At 31.3% G+C, this 19,221-nt stretch overlaps 1 protein-coding gene across 2 annotated transcripts in view; it reads left to right on the top strand.

The window, feature by feature from the left end:
- LOC145293743 (follistatin-related protein 5-like) overlaps positions 1-19,221 on the top strand; it is a 622,029-nt gene that overhangs the window by 332,053 nt on the left and 270,755 nt on the right. For both annotated transcript variants that reach the window (XM_080140217.1, XM_080140218.1), the window contains exon 3: positions 988-1,756. In XM_080140217.1, the coding sequence (XP_079996343.1) occupies positions 988-1,756 (769 nt within the window). The remainder of the gene's footprint in view (positions 1-987; positions 1,757-19,221) is intronic.

Consider the following 19,221-nt stretch of genomic DNA (forward strand, 5'->3'; position numbering starts at 1 on the left):
CGGGAATGCAACAAAAATAGTGATTTCAAAAGTAATAAAAAATACGGCTTGAATTCCACCAGTAAAACTAAAACCAAAACATATAGCGCCTTTTTTTTACAAGGTAGTCACCACTTATCAAGGCCCGGAGGCCACTCAGGGATAAGCGTTATTGCGTGTACAGTAATCAATAGGATAGTATTGTAGTAATCTTTAGTAATGGAGATTTATAAAGTGTCTTAATTAAGGGGGCGGTTCATCAGGAATTTGTTTATGTTGAACTTGAAGACATCCGGGTTGTAGTCAGGTGGGAAACAGGCAAACGGAACATAGTTCCACAGGCGTGTACTTCTAAGAAAGAAGCTTTGTTCATGGAATATATATATATATATATATATATATATATATATATATATATATATAGAGAGAGAGAGAGAGAGAGAGAGAGAGAGAGAGAGAGAGAGAGAGAGAGAGCTTCAGTATTAGCCGTTGTCGGTTGAGTTATCTAGATGAATAGGAAATGGTTAATATTAAACTAAATTTAATGTATATGTGTATACATTTGTTCATGCGAATAAATAGCACGTTTAGTCGACTTTAGTGTGCCAAGATTTTTTTGTTTTACTTTTCAACTCTGGCCCTTGTCAGCTCTTTGCAATCAGAAAAAAAAACGATCCACAAAAAAAAATGCAATATTGTGACCTGTCCGCGCCACTCTGCGATATTGCATCTCAAGGGAGATGCTCTTTGATAAAATAGAGACAGGCGGACACACAGACATAGTTTCAAAAGTTAGATTTTTTTTAATTATGTTTTATTTAATATAAGATAGGATACTTTGCTGTTTCATTTCCCTGGGGTTGTTTTATTTTTTTGCTGTTGTTTCCTTGTAGTGTTTATAGTGCTTATATCTGATAATTTTCGCATTTGAATATTGTCTGTGATATTTCAGCTGATTTTATCATTGTAATTATATTAATCTGTTTATTTTTCTTTGTTTATTTTCAGATTCATCATGGCAAGTCCAAAGAACTTTTAAATCACGAACAGAGCCAGAGTACCCACTATCGAAAGAATCACCGTAATCGCAGATGGCTCGACTTTGACACTGCAGATTTTCTCTCCGGAGACCGTACCGACGACGCCTGGAAAAAACTTCAGATACCAAGTGACAGTTTCTACAACTGGGAGGACAACAGTATCTGGGAGAGCAAGGCTGACACCCACGTTAAGTCGAGAATTAAAAAATCAGAGCTGATTCACAAGCTGAAAACCACCACCAAACCTCGTACCACTACTACTGAAAAAATCCCAACCACCACAACGGTCGTCTCCAGCACGGCCGCTCCGGACCTAGGCATCGAAGAGGAATCCGATACCAAAGAGAACCCTCTCAAGTTCAAAGAGCTCGAGGACTTTGATCTTTTCCAGCCAGACAAGAAGAAGTCTCAGTCTTACGATGAAGAGGAGGGGCTCGGCGATGATAACCACGCGTTCTTCGACAAGGACATCGAAAACACGGGACAAATATTCGTTAAAGATGACAAAAAGTCTGACTTCTCCGCCGATAAGATGGAAGGCCAGTTCAAGACTAAGGTAACGGCAGCCGTGGAACCCCAGAGAGCTGCGCCTAAACCGGCCAACCTTATCCATCCCCCGTTCACGACAAAGAAGGACACTGTAACCCATGACACGGTCAAGAAATCCGTGAGTCAGAAACGCGTTACCCCAGCAATTCCTGCTCCAGCATCAGCTGACACAGCCAAGAAACACCACGGTATGTCTATCATTTTAATCACACACGCGCACGCGAGCGCACACACGCACGCGCGCATGCACGCATATGTGTGTGTGAGAGAGTATGTGTGTATATGTGTGCGTTTATCAAGGCCACAAGCCATTTTCAAGACATGTCTGACTGAATACGACGGCGTTCTATCTTTTCCTGAACTTTCTATTGATCCTCTCGATTTGTCGAGCAATTCTTTTGGTCTCTGATAGCAAATTATGTAGTGTGTAGTCGAGTGATTCCGTGTCTGCCATTTTTCCTCGAGCGCTTTTGATTCGTTATTGTCATTAATAATAGTAAAAGGTGACGGTTGTCTAGTGGTTAATGACAGGAACTAACGACCTGACTGTCCCAAGTTCGAGTTCTAATCATTCCATTAAATCACTTTCAATTAAGATGTTAGCAGCTTTCAAGTGGCCCCTCCCGTAATCCACCATGTCTTTCTAGAAAGAATTCTTACCAAAAGTTTCGTGGTAACCAATGCCAAAAATAGAATCTTCGTATTCATATGGTTTAATGTTGATAATCAAAGGTAGTTAGTGTTAAAAAGATATTTTCTGTTGTTTTCATATTTTTTGTTATTTTGTTTGTTTATATCTTGCTTTATTTTATTAATTCATTTTAACTCAGTCACGGAGGAAAGAGAGGTATAAGGAAGGGTGTAGCCAAGTCAATTTTTGTTCTCTCTCTCTCTCTCTCTCTCTATATATATATATATATATATATATATATATATATATATATACATATATATATATATATATATATATTGTGAAAAGTTTTATTGAGAATTCAGACTCACGTTTTCTTTTTTATAACCTTCGTTTAATTCCTGGATTTTTACACTACAACTTTAAAATATATATATATATATATATATATATATATATATATATATATATATATATATATATATATTTATATATATATATATAGAGAGAGAGAGAGAGAAAGAGAGAGAGAGAGAGGGGGGAGATGGAGACGGAGAGAGAGATGATGTTGTTTTTTTTTGGTTTTAGCGATATGTTTTATATTTTAAAAATAATATATATATATATATATATATATATATATATACTTGATTTTTTTGTTTTGTTTTTGTTTTTTTTTCTTTTGATTGTTTATTTTTTTGCAAGTATTTTCGACTGACTTTTTTAGAATCGTCTTCAGGCAATTTTGATCTTTGTTCAAAATCTGGATGCTTTTATATGCTTCAGTTCAAATTATATTTAAATTTCTTTAACTAGTGAAGCGTCTCGTGTGTAATATATATATATATACATATATATATATATATATATATATATATATATACGTGTTTAACGTGTTAAAAACGCGGCTAAAATAAATGCATAATGGTTTTAAATGTGTAATTTACAAGATGATATGGATTTCAACATATATATATGTGTGTGTGTGTGTGTGTGTATTCTTTTTCTTTTTCATTTCGAAACATTTTTGTGACTAAGAGCGGAGGTCTGCTTGAAATATAAAAAATAACAATAAAATATTAAATACAAAGAGTAACATCGTTTTTTATGCTTCAAAAAAGCCTCATAACCTTCAATATATATATATATATATATTGGATGGTTACATATAAAGACACTTCAAAATATAACTACTATTTTCAAAATTTCCATTGTTTATTTTTGGCTATTTAGTTCTATAATATAGTTCTTCCAGTATTTTAAATCTTTTTACGTTTGAATCCATATGTATCATTCTTTTTTTTATATTTTTAACTAGGACCTGTCTAAACAGGGAATATGGGCAGTCATGTTCTTTTAGATGTTCAGAAATTGAGCTTGTGTCGGAATGGTGTGTAAACCTTAGTCGAAAGTACTTATTATAAAAACAACAAAAAGAAAAAAAAAGCAGATGGGTTAAGACGACTATGGAGCTGACCTTCACAGATTCAACCGAGAGATAGGAACGTCAATTCGAAAAATTGAAAAATAACAAAGAAATCTCATTAAGCAAGAAACACTTCGTGGTTTTCAACAATACTTGTCTGAATGGAAACATACTTCCTAAATACACAATATATATATATATATATATATATATATATATAGTTTTAAATAAAATGGTAGGCGGCAGTTTCTCGAGAGCTCTTTCGGCTATCATCTCTTCAGGAGCAAATCGATAGCAATCTAAATAATATTGTGGCGAAAATAAAGAGTTCTATAGGGGAACTTATTTAATGTACCAACGTACGGGGGCATTAATTAAATTTATTTACGTTTAAAAAACGATTAAAAATGTTGGCACAACGAGGGAGAAAAAAAAAAAAAAAAAAAAAGCGGGAGAAAAAAATCAAAGTTCCCCAAAGAGAAACAATGCGTTAGATGTTTCTTTTTGCCGGCACAAAGAAGGTTGACGCACCGCGATAGAGACAGCCTCCAAAATCTTTAAATGGTTTTTGGAGTCCGCTCTATGTAGCACCTCGAACCAATCTATTTTATATCTATCGGCACAGCACGGGTTGTCAACCAAATGCTGGCCAATAGCAGAGTCCAAGGCTGCAGAAGGAGGGAGACCTCCGAACCCCATCCTCCCTTGTCTGATCTTCGATGGAACATGCTGGTTTATACGAGTAAACGGGGGGAAGCTTCACATACCTCTATTCAGTAACTTAGTCAAAAATATATGTTATTCTACATTGTATTCTAGATAACCTACTGTTTCTTTTATAAAGTCATTTAATATAAACTTCTGTCCAGTTAACGAAAAAATAAACAGTGCATATATATATATATATATATATATATATATATATATATAGAGAGAGAGAGAGAGAGAGAGAGAGACTCTTAATAACCTCGTCAAATTAATTTATTATCACTCTTAAATACCTTTAACCTGGTTTATATATATATATATATATATATATATATATATATATATATATATAAACCAGGTTATATATATATATAAACCTTTAACCTGGTTTATATATATATATATATATATATATATATATATATATATATATATATATATATAAACCAGGTTAAAGGTATTTAAGAGTGATAATAAATTAATTTGACGAGGGTATTAATAGTGCTCAATGAAAGAAGAGCAAGATATTTTTTTTAATGAAAACAAATTTAAATGGTCGTGACACTGGGCATGCTAATGTTTCCGACAAATTGTCAATTAAAACGAGAATACTTCGTCAGGCTACTTAATAAGTAGTTACTTTCCACAGAAAAAAACAACAACTTGTGTCTTCTGTGGAAAGCAACCATTTAAGTTGCTATTAGATATAATCCCTTCTATGATTACTTTAACGTTGGATGAAAATCGGATTCTTAGTTTTATTATATTTGAAATATTTCCAAAGAGCCTCTATTTTAGCGTATGAATGAGAGCAGATAAGAAACATGTGATGGCTGTATCTCCAAAATAGAAATCACTTTAATAATTATAAAACACTGTAGACTGTCAAAAGAGTATATATATATATATATATATATATATATATATATATATATATATATATATATATATATATAATAAAATAAAATAAAATTTTACCGTCACTGGATTATTTATCTTCCACCAGACTATCCATTCATGTGTAATCACCTTTTTCTTCACCATATTCCCTCTGGTTCACTTTCTTTGTTTTCAAGTAAGATCTTTCACTTATTTGTTGTTTGCATGCAAAATCCGGTCCCACATTTTGCTGATCCCTACCCTCTGATGAGAAGGAAAGTATTTCTTCGAAACTCCGCGGATTAAGGACTATCCACTTATCTAGTGTTTCCTTTTCAGATTAAATATGTTTTTAACTCATTTCAAAGTGTTTTTAACATGTTTTATTAACTGTTTGCTCGTATATATATATATATATATATATATATATATATATATATATATATATGCACTACCAGGACGACCTGACGTTGCCCGGGATTGAATGATGATTAACGAATATTTCACACACCTAGATCTTTATTATATAATTCAGAATAGTAATAGTAGGTGTATATAATAGCAATCTCGTGTTTCAGCAGGATAATGATCCCAACCATACTGTTAAACTAACCAAAGAATGGCTTGGAAATAACGGAATTGACGTTCTTATTTGGCCCAGTCAGTCTCCAGACCTCAATTAATTGAAAATTTGTGGAAAATATTGAAGATCCATGTTCACAAGAGGAGTCCACAAAATATTCAACAACTAGAACAGTTCTGCAGAGATGAATGACGCAAAATACCCGCATATATTTGCAAAAAAACATGTGTACAACTATTGAAAGCGATTAGAAGCTGTTGAACGCAATAAAGGCTATGCAACCAAGCATTAAATCAATGTATCCAATACTTTTGCGTTAGTTGATTTATATTTTTCCTTTCATATAAACTTTCTAAACATTAATTTTGTAATTACTACCCCAAATATTAGTTAGAATAGTAATAGGAATATACTGACCAAATTTTAAGTAAAATCTTGAACCCTAATTAAAGTTATGAAGAAAAATGTAATGTATCCAATACTTTTGCATGGCACTGTATATTTCTCTACAACTGGCTGATACTATAAAAATATTATAATACTTTGCATAAATACTATAAAATATTATAATACTTTGCATAAATTCTATAAAAATATTATAATACTTTGCATAAATACTATAAAAATATTATAATACTTTGCATAAATACTATAAAAATATTATAATACTGTGCATAAATATGGTCGAAAAGAACGAATTTAAAAATATGTTTTAATGCGCATTTTCTTACATATAACCTTGTTTTTATTTTTCTCCTTTGAATATAAAGAATTAAAAAATGGCAACATAAATTCAGTCTAGATTGTCTATCAATTAGGAATGTACGATGATTAAACTTATAATACCTTGGTATTTCGAAGCGTAATGCTTCTCATCAGAAGAGGAGAGAAGTTGCTGGGTAATATATTAGAGATGCGGCCTCTAGCGATAACTACATTATGAGCCAAATAACAGAGTGTCGGATTGAGAGGGTAATATATTAAAATTGGGTGGGTTATAAAGAACTACAATGATTTATGCAATAGAAGAGAAAGGCTGCCGATATTACAAAATATAGATAGGCGGATACTGCGTTTGCCATGGTAGGGTATGTTTTATGTGTTCTATATATGTGTGCATATATATATATATATATATATATATATATATATATATATATATATATATATATACTAGCAAAAGTACCTGTCGTTGACTGCGTTCAAAAACAGCCTACAGAAAATGGACTCTGATGTATGGTAGTATGATAGGTTATGAAAAGGAAGCGTTGTAAAGATATGGCGTGGAATTTAGGAGTGTCAAAACCAAAGCGAAATATGATTAAAGTAAAAATAAAATAGATAAACCCCATAATTTATCATACCATACCTGTTCACACTGAAACACTTATCACAATATTCTGTGGATCTATATTAAAAAACCTTGTTAAACTTTGTGATATATTTCTATTCTATGCAGGTAAGGCGCGAACGAACGCCCCATAATTTTATCATACCATATTTCTTCAAACTGAAACATAATTATCAAAGTATACTTACGCAGATAGATATGAAAAGTCTTTATTAAAGTTTGTGCCTATTTCCATTCCATGGAGGCCAGGCGCGAACGCAGACTCCACAATTGTATTATACTATCCCTATTTAAGTTAAAACATACTTATCAAATTATCAGTATTATTATGTACATCTATATCAAAAATACTTATAAACGTTTTTTTTTTAATTTTTATATTTTTTTATTTCCATGCTTTATGCTAGATCAAACATACCCAGTCCTTATCTCGATGCATCTTCTATCATTATACGTGATCAGTTTTCTATAATAGTCAGCCGTATAGAAGCCTATTCGTGACCAGACACACACACAGACGTTCAGCTTTATGTATCGTACAGATAATTGACTTTGTTGTTGTTCCTTCTTATGAAACTGATTTTTAATTTAATTAAATTTTGATTTTTAAATTTTAAAAATTTTAAAACTTTTAAATTATAAATCACATTACTTAATATTGAATTAGCTCTAGGACATTTAACTATCGAGCTTATTATATATCTAAATTACAACGAGCATTTCCTGTATTTTAATTAAACTAGTAATTTCACTATTACATTAAAATACACTTAGCTCTTTAGACTATTATTCTAATCTCCTTTAAATTATCAGCTCCCTATAACAGGTTGAGTTTATATACGTAATTGTAGATATGTTTCATAAGAAGGACATACAATTATCAACTAAATGCATCCCCATACCCCCTAAAGACACCTTTATAACCAGCTTAATTACAAGTATAAATACATTTATAAGGAACTTGAGATGGAAAGCCTACCATTTTGATAATTACCAAAGTGAAACCACAGAACCAATACACCACCAACCTGGAGAAATAAAAGAAACCATCCTCAGACAAGACAATGAAGAAAGAAAAGCAGCGAAATACTACAGACTAAAAACATACAAAAACCCTAAGAGAAACATAGACACTGAAAATTTTGAAAATGACTTAATCAACCTGATTAAAAATATTAAGTTTAAGAAAAATAAAAAATATATCACTCCAACACTTAAAAAAATAAATAAATTTTCAAAATCTATTTCTACAAGCCACCAAAATAAACTCATAGTACCGGCAGATAAAACTGGAAATTTCTACACAATGGACTATATACAATATAAAAATCTAATATATAAAGAACTTAATAAAAATTATAAAACTACTAATAAATCAGCACTAAATAAAATAAATAATGATGCAAAAAACATTTTAACTAAACTTAAAATAGATAAATACACAGAAATAACAGTACCAGGTACCCCGAGATTTACTTTAAAAGACCACAAACACAGCTTCAATATCAACCCTACTATTAGACTCATTTGCCCCTCGAAATCAGATATAGGACTGGTTAGTAAAAACATATTAGATAGAATTATCCCCAAAATTAAATCCATAATAAAATACCCACTATGGCAATCTTCAAACCAAGTAATCGACTGGTTTTCTAATATTCAAAATAAAAATAATATTAAATTTCTTTCTTTTGACATTGAATCATATTACCAATCTATATCACCTATCCTACTTAATAAATCTCTATTAATGGCACGAAAATTAACTAATATAACTCAAGACGAAACTAAACTAATACTTATAGCTAGACAGTCTTTAATAACATTTGATAATAAATATTGGACCAGGAAAAATACCCCTAACCACTTCAACATTTTAATGGGATCGACGGACTCGACTCAGGTCACTGATCTAGTTGGCCTTTTCCTTTTAAATGAAATACATTGTATACTCCATAAACAATTCAAACTTGAAGGAGGGCTATATAGAGATGATGCACTTTTCATAACGAATTCTACTAATAAAAATTATGAAAATGCAATTAAAGCTCTACATAAATTATTTAAAAATTATGGACTTAGTATAAAAATCGACCCTAATAAAAAAATTGTTAATTTCTTAGACATAACCTTAAATCTTGAAAATTCTACCTTTGAACCATACCATAAACCTAACCAATCACTTCTATATGTCCACAATCAATCAAACCACCCTAAATCAATATTAAAATCAATAGTTCCCAATATCGCTCTAAGAATTTCTAGACTGTCTTCTACTAAATCAATATTTACCAAAAATGAAAAATACTATAATGAAGCCCTTAAAAACTCTGGATATAATTCACAAATTAAATTCATAAATGAAAATGATAGAAACATAAACTGCATTAAAAATAAACCTATTAAGAGCGTAATAACATATAATATGGCAATGTCTTCCCGTATACGAGTTAAGAAAAATAACCAGGAGACAAAAAAAGATAAAACCAAACTACAAATATTAGATAATAATATAAATAAACAACAAACTAAAACCCGCAAACGTAAGAATAGACACAAGGAGATCCTATGGTTCAACCCCCCGTATTCCAAAAACCTAGAAACAAACATAGCTAGAGAATTTTTTAAAATATTAGATAATAACTTTAAAGCCCCCCATAGATATAATAAGATTTTCAATAAGAACACAATTAAAGTCTCTTACTCTACTATGCCTAACCTTCATCAGAAAATAATTAGCTCTAATAATAATAAAATTAATAAACTACAAAATGCAACTATACAAAATACATCGGACTGTAACTGTAGAAGAAAAAATAAATGTCCCCTACAAGGCTCATGTAAAATTAAAAATGTTATCTATAGCTGCACAGTATCAAAAACTCCAAATATACAAGAACCTATCAACAGCCATAACTCAACTACCGAATTAAATAATAACACCAACTTAAATCAATCTACCGATCAATTATTAACCAACCCACCACATTATAATCCAACAATAGACCTAACGGAAAATAATCATAATAATCAAGAGGTAATATATATTGGTTCCACATCTGGCCCAATAAAACATAGAATTTCAACGCACAAACATTTTTTTAAAAATAACTCTCTATCAAACCAAACTACTCTATCCAACTATATTTGGCAACTAAAAAATAGCAATATTTCTTTCAACTTAAAATGGCAAATAATTGAGACTTGCAAATCATATAAACCAGGAGATAAATTTTGTACATTATGTACAAAAGAAACCGTAAAAATTTTAAAATATGAAGATATAAAAAGCACAACCAAACTAGTAAATTCAAGACACGAGCTTCTATCGTGTAATCATAAACGTTGGTTTAAATTTAATAAATATAAACCACCTTAAATCATTAAAAATTACTCATTAGTAAAAATAGATTTTTTTTTTTTTTTTTTTTTTTAATAAATTAAGTTAAACCAATTACCACCCTTAGACTCGTAAATCAAATAATAAATAAAGCCATGACAATTATCTCCCCTTAAAAACTTGGAAAAAAAAAAAAAAAAAAAAAAACTCTCTCTCTATAGATATTAACTGTGGCGTCTCTAAATCAAAATACGCTAACGGAAACAATTTACTGCACGAGCGTCGCCCTTTTAAAATTCATCATTCAATAAAATAAAAAGCTATAGCAAACATCTAAATGACTACTTTAAATACAGTTCCTGATTTCAAAAAAATGAAAACCAAAAGGTAATTATATATATATATATTTTTAAATCAAATTTATTATGTAAATTCAAAAATATATTTTTTTTTTCTACTCATTTCTATCTCTAACCTATACCAATTTCCTTATTAATTTTCTTATAAATTTTATATCCAAACCTTTTACTTCAATTTTTCAGATTCATCTGCCTTACTTTTAATGCTAGGTTTATTTTTGGTGTCTTTTCAATTCAATAGAAATCCTCCTAAATTTGCTGATGAGGAGACCGTGCTTACCAAAAAAACTATGTATAATTATTCTACGTGACTTCATGTATACCACAAATAAAAAGCACGGATTTCCGAAACGATCGTACAGATAATTGACTTTGTTGTTGTTCCTTCTTATGAAACTGATTTTTAATTTAATTAAATTTTGATTTTTAAATTTTAAAAATTTTAAAACTTTTAAATTATAAATCACATTACTTAATATATATATATATATATATATATATATATATAATTTATACCTAGATAATTGCTAGTATATATTGGGTACAATATAATAATTAATAGGGAATTTGCTCTATAATAATAAATACGAAATCTGCATGAATTAAATTAACATATTTAAGCGTATTTACTGACCGATCTACGCCGGGCGACATGCTAGTATTTTATAATAAGTCATCGTAAGATATGATTTCTGCTATTTGTCACATTTCTAATCAGGTAGTTCTTAATATAAACTAACTCTCCCAATAGGTTTTAAGTTGAAGTTTGCGGCACTAACGATTAAGATATTGATTCAACAGAAAGAACTGACGAGAAGCGCTTTGATCTTACAAAACGCCTGTGTACATGTTACTTGTTTATTTTTATTCTGTAATTTTGTCGATCTGCAGAGAGTTTATAAAGTACGGGGGCACTTTTATTTTTCATGCCAACTGTACTTCCCCTGTCGTACCAGCAGGTACTTTCATTTTATTTTACTTTACTTTTCCCTTGTTGTAATTCTTATTCACCAATGTTAGTTGCTTATGTTTGTTGGTATCATTAGTAGTATTAATAGAAGTAGTAGTAGTTGTTGTATTAGTAGTAATAATAGTTTTAAAAGGAATAGGAAGAGCTGTAGTAGTACCAACTAGAAATTCTCATCATCAGATATTACTTAAAACTCGTGGTTTTCCCTGTAATCAGAGTAACAAGAAATCTCCCCAGATTTCCTGTGCCTTTTGCCTCTCTCGGTTATCACTGAACTATTGAAACAACTGCTTACAATTGATTTCTTTTTTTCTGACAAAACAAGTTTATTTGCTGCGCTTCTCTCCCCTCTTGATAGTCACTCAGTTAACTGCTTAGATAACGAAATCTATAATTTGGCAGGATTTCTTAGTTTTTTTATTAACTAACATGAAATTACGTGACACTTGTGCATTTTATTTATTTTGAAAAAAAATGGTTTTCACTTTCTAAGAACTTCCTTGAGAACAAGGGGAGATAAATCAAGATTATTGGTTAATCTATGTAAATACATTATATATACAGGATATTTTGTAAAACCAGCTCCCGCACCATCAGCTAGGCTTGAACCGCTGTCCAATCGACAAAATGCTGCATATCTTTGTCTGTTTAACAAGTACTTTAATTATAGGTGCTCCAACAAACCCTTGTGCCCATTCGACGTAATTATCCCCGACAAATCCGACAAGCAACAGAATCCAACACATACACAGTAGAAATCCCTAGATGTAAGAAATCCTTTAATGCTTTATTCCCTAGGACTGCTAGACTGTGGAATTCCTTTCCGGGTTCCTGTTTCCCTGGCTGTAGTTACATGCTTAAGTGCAATATAAACAGACATCTTGCTACTCAGCTCCCCACATAGTGCCCCTCAAATCATGTCCCAGATAGTAGCTCCCTACATTAAAGTAGCGCTGTATGTTGTTTCAAAGGCTCCGAGTCAAATATCTTGGGAGATTAAATGTAAAGGCAATAAAAAAAAAAAGAAAAATGTAACATTTAAATAAAATAATTCATTTTTTGAAAAGGAAATGTCGTACACGTTTCAATAATGACAGTTTAAAAATTTTGATGATCATTTTTACTTATTGCAGAAGCTTAAATTTAAAAAGAGAAAGCTCGTTTACCAAAAGAAAACACGCATTTCAATAATGACTATTTAAACTATAATTTTTTAATTTCATGCATTTTCATATAGTGACAACGTTCATTAATATCAGAATTTTCTTGAACATATTTCTAATTAAATAAGTGTTCTGATAATTAATGTATTTTGTGTTATTGTAATACTTTATTGTATTTGTTTTATTTTTATGTAAAAGTTAAGGGAACCTTTGACATTTTCAGATAAGGTCTTATAGATTTGTCTTCCCATGTTCTGAAGGGGCTTCTAAAGAAATTAAATAAAAAATAGTCCAAAAAATCAATATGAACAGGTGGCTATTCAGTCTCGTTGTTTGTATCTCCATGTCCCACAGGATATTTTGGTTGTTGATTTCCAGTTCTGCTACCACTTTATGTATGGAAGTTCAAAATGCAATTCTTGCATCATTATTATTATTATTATTATTATTATTATTATTATTATTATAAGTGGTTCTAGGAGAGGAAGTTGCTGCAGAATGCCGGATTTGTGATAAGATCTCAGAGTCAATTGCGCACCTTGCAGCAGGGTGTAGTGGACTGGCCCAGAGAGAGTACCGCAAAAGACATGATCGCATGGGACTCCGGATATATTGGGCGGTGTGTAAGAGGCTTGGGGTGAAGTGTGCTGGAAAATGGTTTGAGGAGGTTCCTGATGAAGTGAGAACAAGTGAGGATGGCAAGGTTGAAGCATGGTGGGGCAAAGGTGTCATAATTACCAAGCAATTGGAACATAATCGTCCGGATTTGGTCGTCATTGACAAAGTCTCAAAAAAACTGGCAGATTGTAGACTTTTCAGTACCCTGGGACAGGAATGTGAGAAGGAGAATGAGAATTGGAGCCATTATGCTCCATTGGCCTTGGGGATAAGGCGTTTACACGGGGTTAAAACACAAATAATCCCGGTCGTAGTTGGTATACTAGGAGTAGTATCAAGTCATCTGGAAGGACAGTTGAAAAAAACTACAAATCTCCAATGTTTTAGGCGGCCTTCAGACCTCTGCAATTGTAGGTACCACCAACATCCTTAGGGAAATCCTTGATCTTTGAAGCTCCTGGTTGTAAGCTGGGATTGAGGGAAATCCACTGGAAATGAATCCCATTCCTTTTCAGAGAGACGTTGATAAACGAAATCAGAATTATTATTATTATTATTATTATTATTATTATTATTATTATTATTATTATTATTATCAACATATTCATCATTGTTATATTTATATTATAGTGTTATTATTGCTGTAGTTGTTCTTATTATTATCATCATCGTTATATTTATTGTTATTGTTATTATTATTATTATTATTATTATTATTATTATTATTGCTGTTGATATTATTATTATTATTATTAATTTGTAGTAGTAGTAGTAGTAGTATTGCTGTAGTTGTTCTTATTATTATCAAAATCGTTATATTTATTTTTATTCTTATTATTATTGTTGTTGATATTATTATTATTATTATTAGTAGTAGTAGTAGTAGTAGTAGTAGTAGTAGTAGTAGTAGTAGTAGTAGTCTACATGTCAATGCATACGAATTAGTGGAAGATATTTCAAAGGTGTAATGCCAAAGCGGATGGAATCGTGACAACAGAACATAAATTACACTACCCCCACAAATTGAGAATCGTAAGATCGTAGAATACTACATTTACTCTAAGTAATAGTATACTTTCGGCTTTAGACAGACACATACAAAATGTCCATTAGTATTCAAAATACAATAGCATATTACTGTAAGTAATATTATAGTTTCCACATTAATCAAATAGATACTAAATATCAAGAGAAATGTAATCGTACATTAATAAAAACATTAGTATAGTTGCAGATTTAGACGGACAGATACCAAATCTCCATTCGTAATACAAATAAAATATTACATTAGTAGACGTAAAATTATAGTTTCAGCTTCAGTGAAACAGACACCAACATTCTGTTAGTAAGATAAGTGCAACAGCATATAAATATAAAAATAATATAGTTTGACTTCAGACAGACAGATACAGAATCAGAATTAGTAATAGAATTACAATAACATATTAATACTAGCAGGGGGTACCCGGGCGTAACATACGCTTAAGTATGATATTTTATTTTGTCCAGATTCTGTACATATTCTTAAAAAGTCGTGATTTCAAAACTAAATAAAAGTATTTGGGTGCCATCAGCTAGAATCGAAACCGAAAGTATTCAAAGCTGGTGACGTTACCACCGTACCAACGTTACATGCACATGAACTGGTTTAAAATGAGAAATTATAAATAAAGTAAGATAATGTACAAAATGTATAACAGTTTTTTTTTTTAATTTTGACTCATTTTAACACCTTAAAAAGTGTTTTAACCGGTTACATACTTATAAAAGAACTGTCATTTGAGGCCCTCGGCTCTGCTCTGCGACTTTTAGTTTCGTAGGAGATTGAGTTTGAAAATATGGAGATAGACAGATAGACAGATATATAGCCTTTTATATATTGGATAATAATTAATATGCCTTTCTCATTGAAGAGACTTCCGAGGTTGTATCGTTATTTTATTGGCAGGTGTTCGACTGAAACTCATTCTATGGTTCCTCCATGTAAGGTATTTACGACAAACACCTCACTAGCTATAATTACTATCAGCAATTTCTTTATTCTCTATCTGTGAGTAAAACTGCACAAAAATTCTGTAAGCAGAGCATTTTTCTCAGAACTGCTCGTCTGTGGAACACAATACCGCTGAGTCACTTACCAGCTGACTAAAACATAACCGTTTCCAATTCTAACGTAATTTCTTGATGAAGCGTCATCTAAAATAAAATAACTCCTCCAATTCCTAACATCACCGATGAAACCCGGTGTTGTCTTACTTAACAACCATAAAGCTATATCCTTGAGCAGCCTCCAAGCCTCGATAAGCGTTAATTCTATTGTATGAAAATAGTAGAGTTTGGATTCAGAGAGGTACCAAATCTCCATTTCTAATAGAAATACAATAGTTTATTTATGCAAATAAAATTATATTCTAAGCTTCTGAAAAATATATACCACATTTCCAAAAGTAATAGAAATATGTCTGGATATTGGAATCAAAAGAATGCATTATGTATTTAGGATTTCAACTGCACTCTATTAGATTCAACATGATATGATATGATAAGAATCTTAGTCTGAATGCCCATTTATTTGATGCGCTTTCTTTAAGTTTGTCTCTAGAAGTGAACTTGTTATTACTTTCTATATTAATGATTAAACCAATGATTAAACCCTGCCAAAATTATTGCAGTTATTTTGGGTAAGAAAAATAACAGTTGATTAATTAATATTTTTCCTCTTAATTTAACAACGCTGGAAAGTAATTTGATCTGCTGTTTGAGTCTGGAGAGCAAAGTTGGCAGATGAAATGCGGTCGCTATGTAAATCGGTAGGTAATGGATTGATCACTTCCGGTATTGGATGTTGTCCAAGAATTGATTGCAATCAACTGACTTTAGCTGGCGCTGTCATCTGTTTTTTGTTATCTGATTCAATTATATAACTTTAGATTGTAATACGCAATAGGATAGGCCGAGATGTTTTCTCTACTTTGTATTCCTATCTGTAAGCAAACATACACACACTTAAACAGGTATGATAATTACATTTTATAGAGGTATCTTTCAGAATTCTAGATATGAGCGACTTCTTACTGTTGGTTGAAAAATGGAAGTTGATGGAAAATCTGATTAAAGAAACTATAGGGAATTTGTTAAGACTTGCCAAAAATAAAAAAAAAATCATCGGAAAAAAGACTTAACATGTTTTCTTTTCAATATGATCGAATCAAACATTAAACTGCATGTTTTTACCTCAAACCACATCTTGCGAGTTGGACATGTTGGCAAGGCCTTACTGACATAAAAACAAATTCAATTAAGGTAACTGTACAAAGCATACCAGTAGCAAAATTGAAATAGTGCTTCTATGTTCTTTCAATATATATATATATATATATATATATATATATATATATATATATATAAAGAGAGAGAGAGAAAGAAAAAGAGATAGACAGACAGACAGATAGATAGATAGATAGATAGATAGATAGATAGATAGACATATACACACATCTATACATATATATATATATATATATATATATATATATAATTATAAAATATAAATAATCATATTTTATATTTGCAGATACACGTATACACATATGCATATGCATATATATATATTTTTTTACATGGGAATCACCACCTATCAAGGCCCGTAAGCCACTCGGGGATAAGGGCTTTTTTGTGTACAATAATCGATGGGATAATATCGTAGTAATAGTTGGTATTGAAGATTTGATAAAGCGTCTTACTTAAGGGGGCGATTAATCAGGAATTTGTTTATGTTGGACTTGAAGACGTCCAAGTTGTAGTCAGGTGGGAAACAGGAAAACGGGAAAGAATTCCACAGGCGTGCACTTCTCAGAAAAAAGCTATGTTCGTGGAATCTATGTATATATATATATATATATATATATATATATATATATATATATATATATAAAGTATAAAAATTATATTTCATACTTACAAGCACACATATATACACATATTTTCTCATGCTTTCGCAATCATCAGTGCAGGCAGTGGATATTACTGCTGGTCAAAGGATTCAAACTTCGCCAGGAACCACCTTTGACTCTGTTAACAAGGAACGTTACTCTCGAGTTAATGTTAACCGCCACGAAAACCAATGGAAATTTAACATTTATAAAGCCAAATACAGGCATAAAGTTAAGACTATCCGTAATGACCGAGTGACCTACCATCACGATCTCGAACGCGTTTTATTTCACAGATAGTGTTCAACTTTTAAGAACTTGCTTATTAAAGAGGTAGAATAATTGTCTTTAGTTTATTGGGTATTCGTTATGTCGTTTTATGGGAGGTATTTTTTCCGATATTCATCATAAAAGTTATCTATTTTATGTGTTGTTTCCTGCCGTTTTTATATTTGTTGTTTGTTGTTTATTTTGTTTTTGGGGTATTGTGTAGGGTTTTACTAAAATTTGATTTCAATGACGAGCGAACAAATAATTAGCTCAATAAAAAATGCTTCAAAAATACATACACACGCACACATACACACACACATACACACATATATATATGTGTGCGTGTGTGCGTGTGTGTGTGTGTAAGCGTATATCTGTATGTCTGTGCATGTGTGTTTGTGCGTAAATATACGTTAGATTTCTGATTTATCCTTTTAATGGCTTATTGCAACTTACTTTGGTCTAATGATTATTTTGTGTGTGTGTTCATATATATAACGATTATTTTGTGTGTTATTGCATTTTCGCCCCAAAACAAGGTAGAGTGCCACTTTGATGTAGGTAGCTACTATCTAGGACATAATTTGTAGGGGAACTATTTAAGAAGCTAATCAGCAACATGTCTGCTTTCATTACACTTGAACTTTTACATATCAGTACAGTCGGAAAAACAGGAACCCGGAAGGGAATTCCAAAGTCTATCAATTTTAGGAAAGAAGATATAAGAGTAGAAGACTTTCTAACATCTAGGGGTTTCTACTGTGTGGGAGAGGGACTTTGCTGCTTGTCGAGTTTGCCGGGGGTTATTACGTCGAGCGGGTACAAGGACTTATATATATATATATATATATATATATATATATATAGAGAGAGAGAGAGAGAGAGAGAGAGAGAGAGAGAATGTGTGTCTATTGATCCAATATTTAAGGTTTCATTTTTATATCTAATCCTGCTGATGATGATAATGCGTTATTCAAATATTTTTTTTCTGTCGACAAAGAAACGATCGTACAATAATTAGTTGTTGGTGTTGGGTTCCTGGTAACTAAATAAATGATTTTTCCATAAATCATTTTACTATATGTTATTTACTTCTCTCTCTCTCTCTCTCTCTCTCTCTCTCTCTCTCTCTCTCTCTCTCTCTCTTACTCCATGCTAGGGTATATATATATATATATATATATATATATATATATATATATATATATATGTGAGTGTGTGTGTGTGCGCATGTGTGTGTGTAGAGAGAGAGAGAGAGAGAAAGAGAAAGAGAAAGAGATAGAGAGAGGGGGTATACGGAAAGATTTTTAATTCACAAAACGATGAACGCCATTTTAAAAAAATGTTACTTCCACGAGTTTCCATGTTATCAATAATATTGGCTTATTGATTGCTTTCATTTAGAGTTAGGCTAACGCTA

The sequence above is a fragment of the Euprymna scolopes genome, chromosome 15 (assembly GCF_053919585.1).
Source record: "Euprymna scolopes isolate OS-2025 chromosome 15, ASM5391958v1, whole genome shotgun sequence".
NCBI lineage: Eukaryota > Metazoa > Mollusca > Cephalopoda > Sepiida > Sepiolidae > Euprymna > Euprymna scolopes.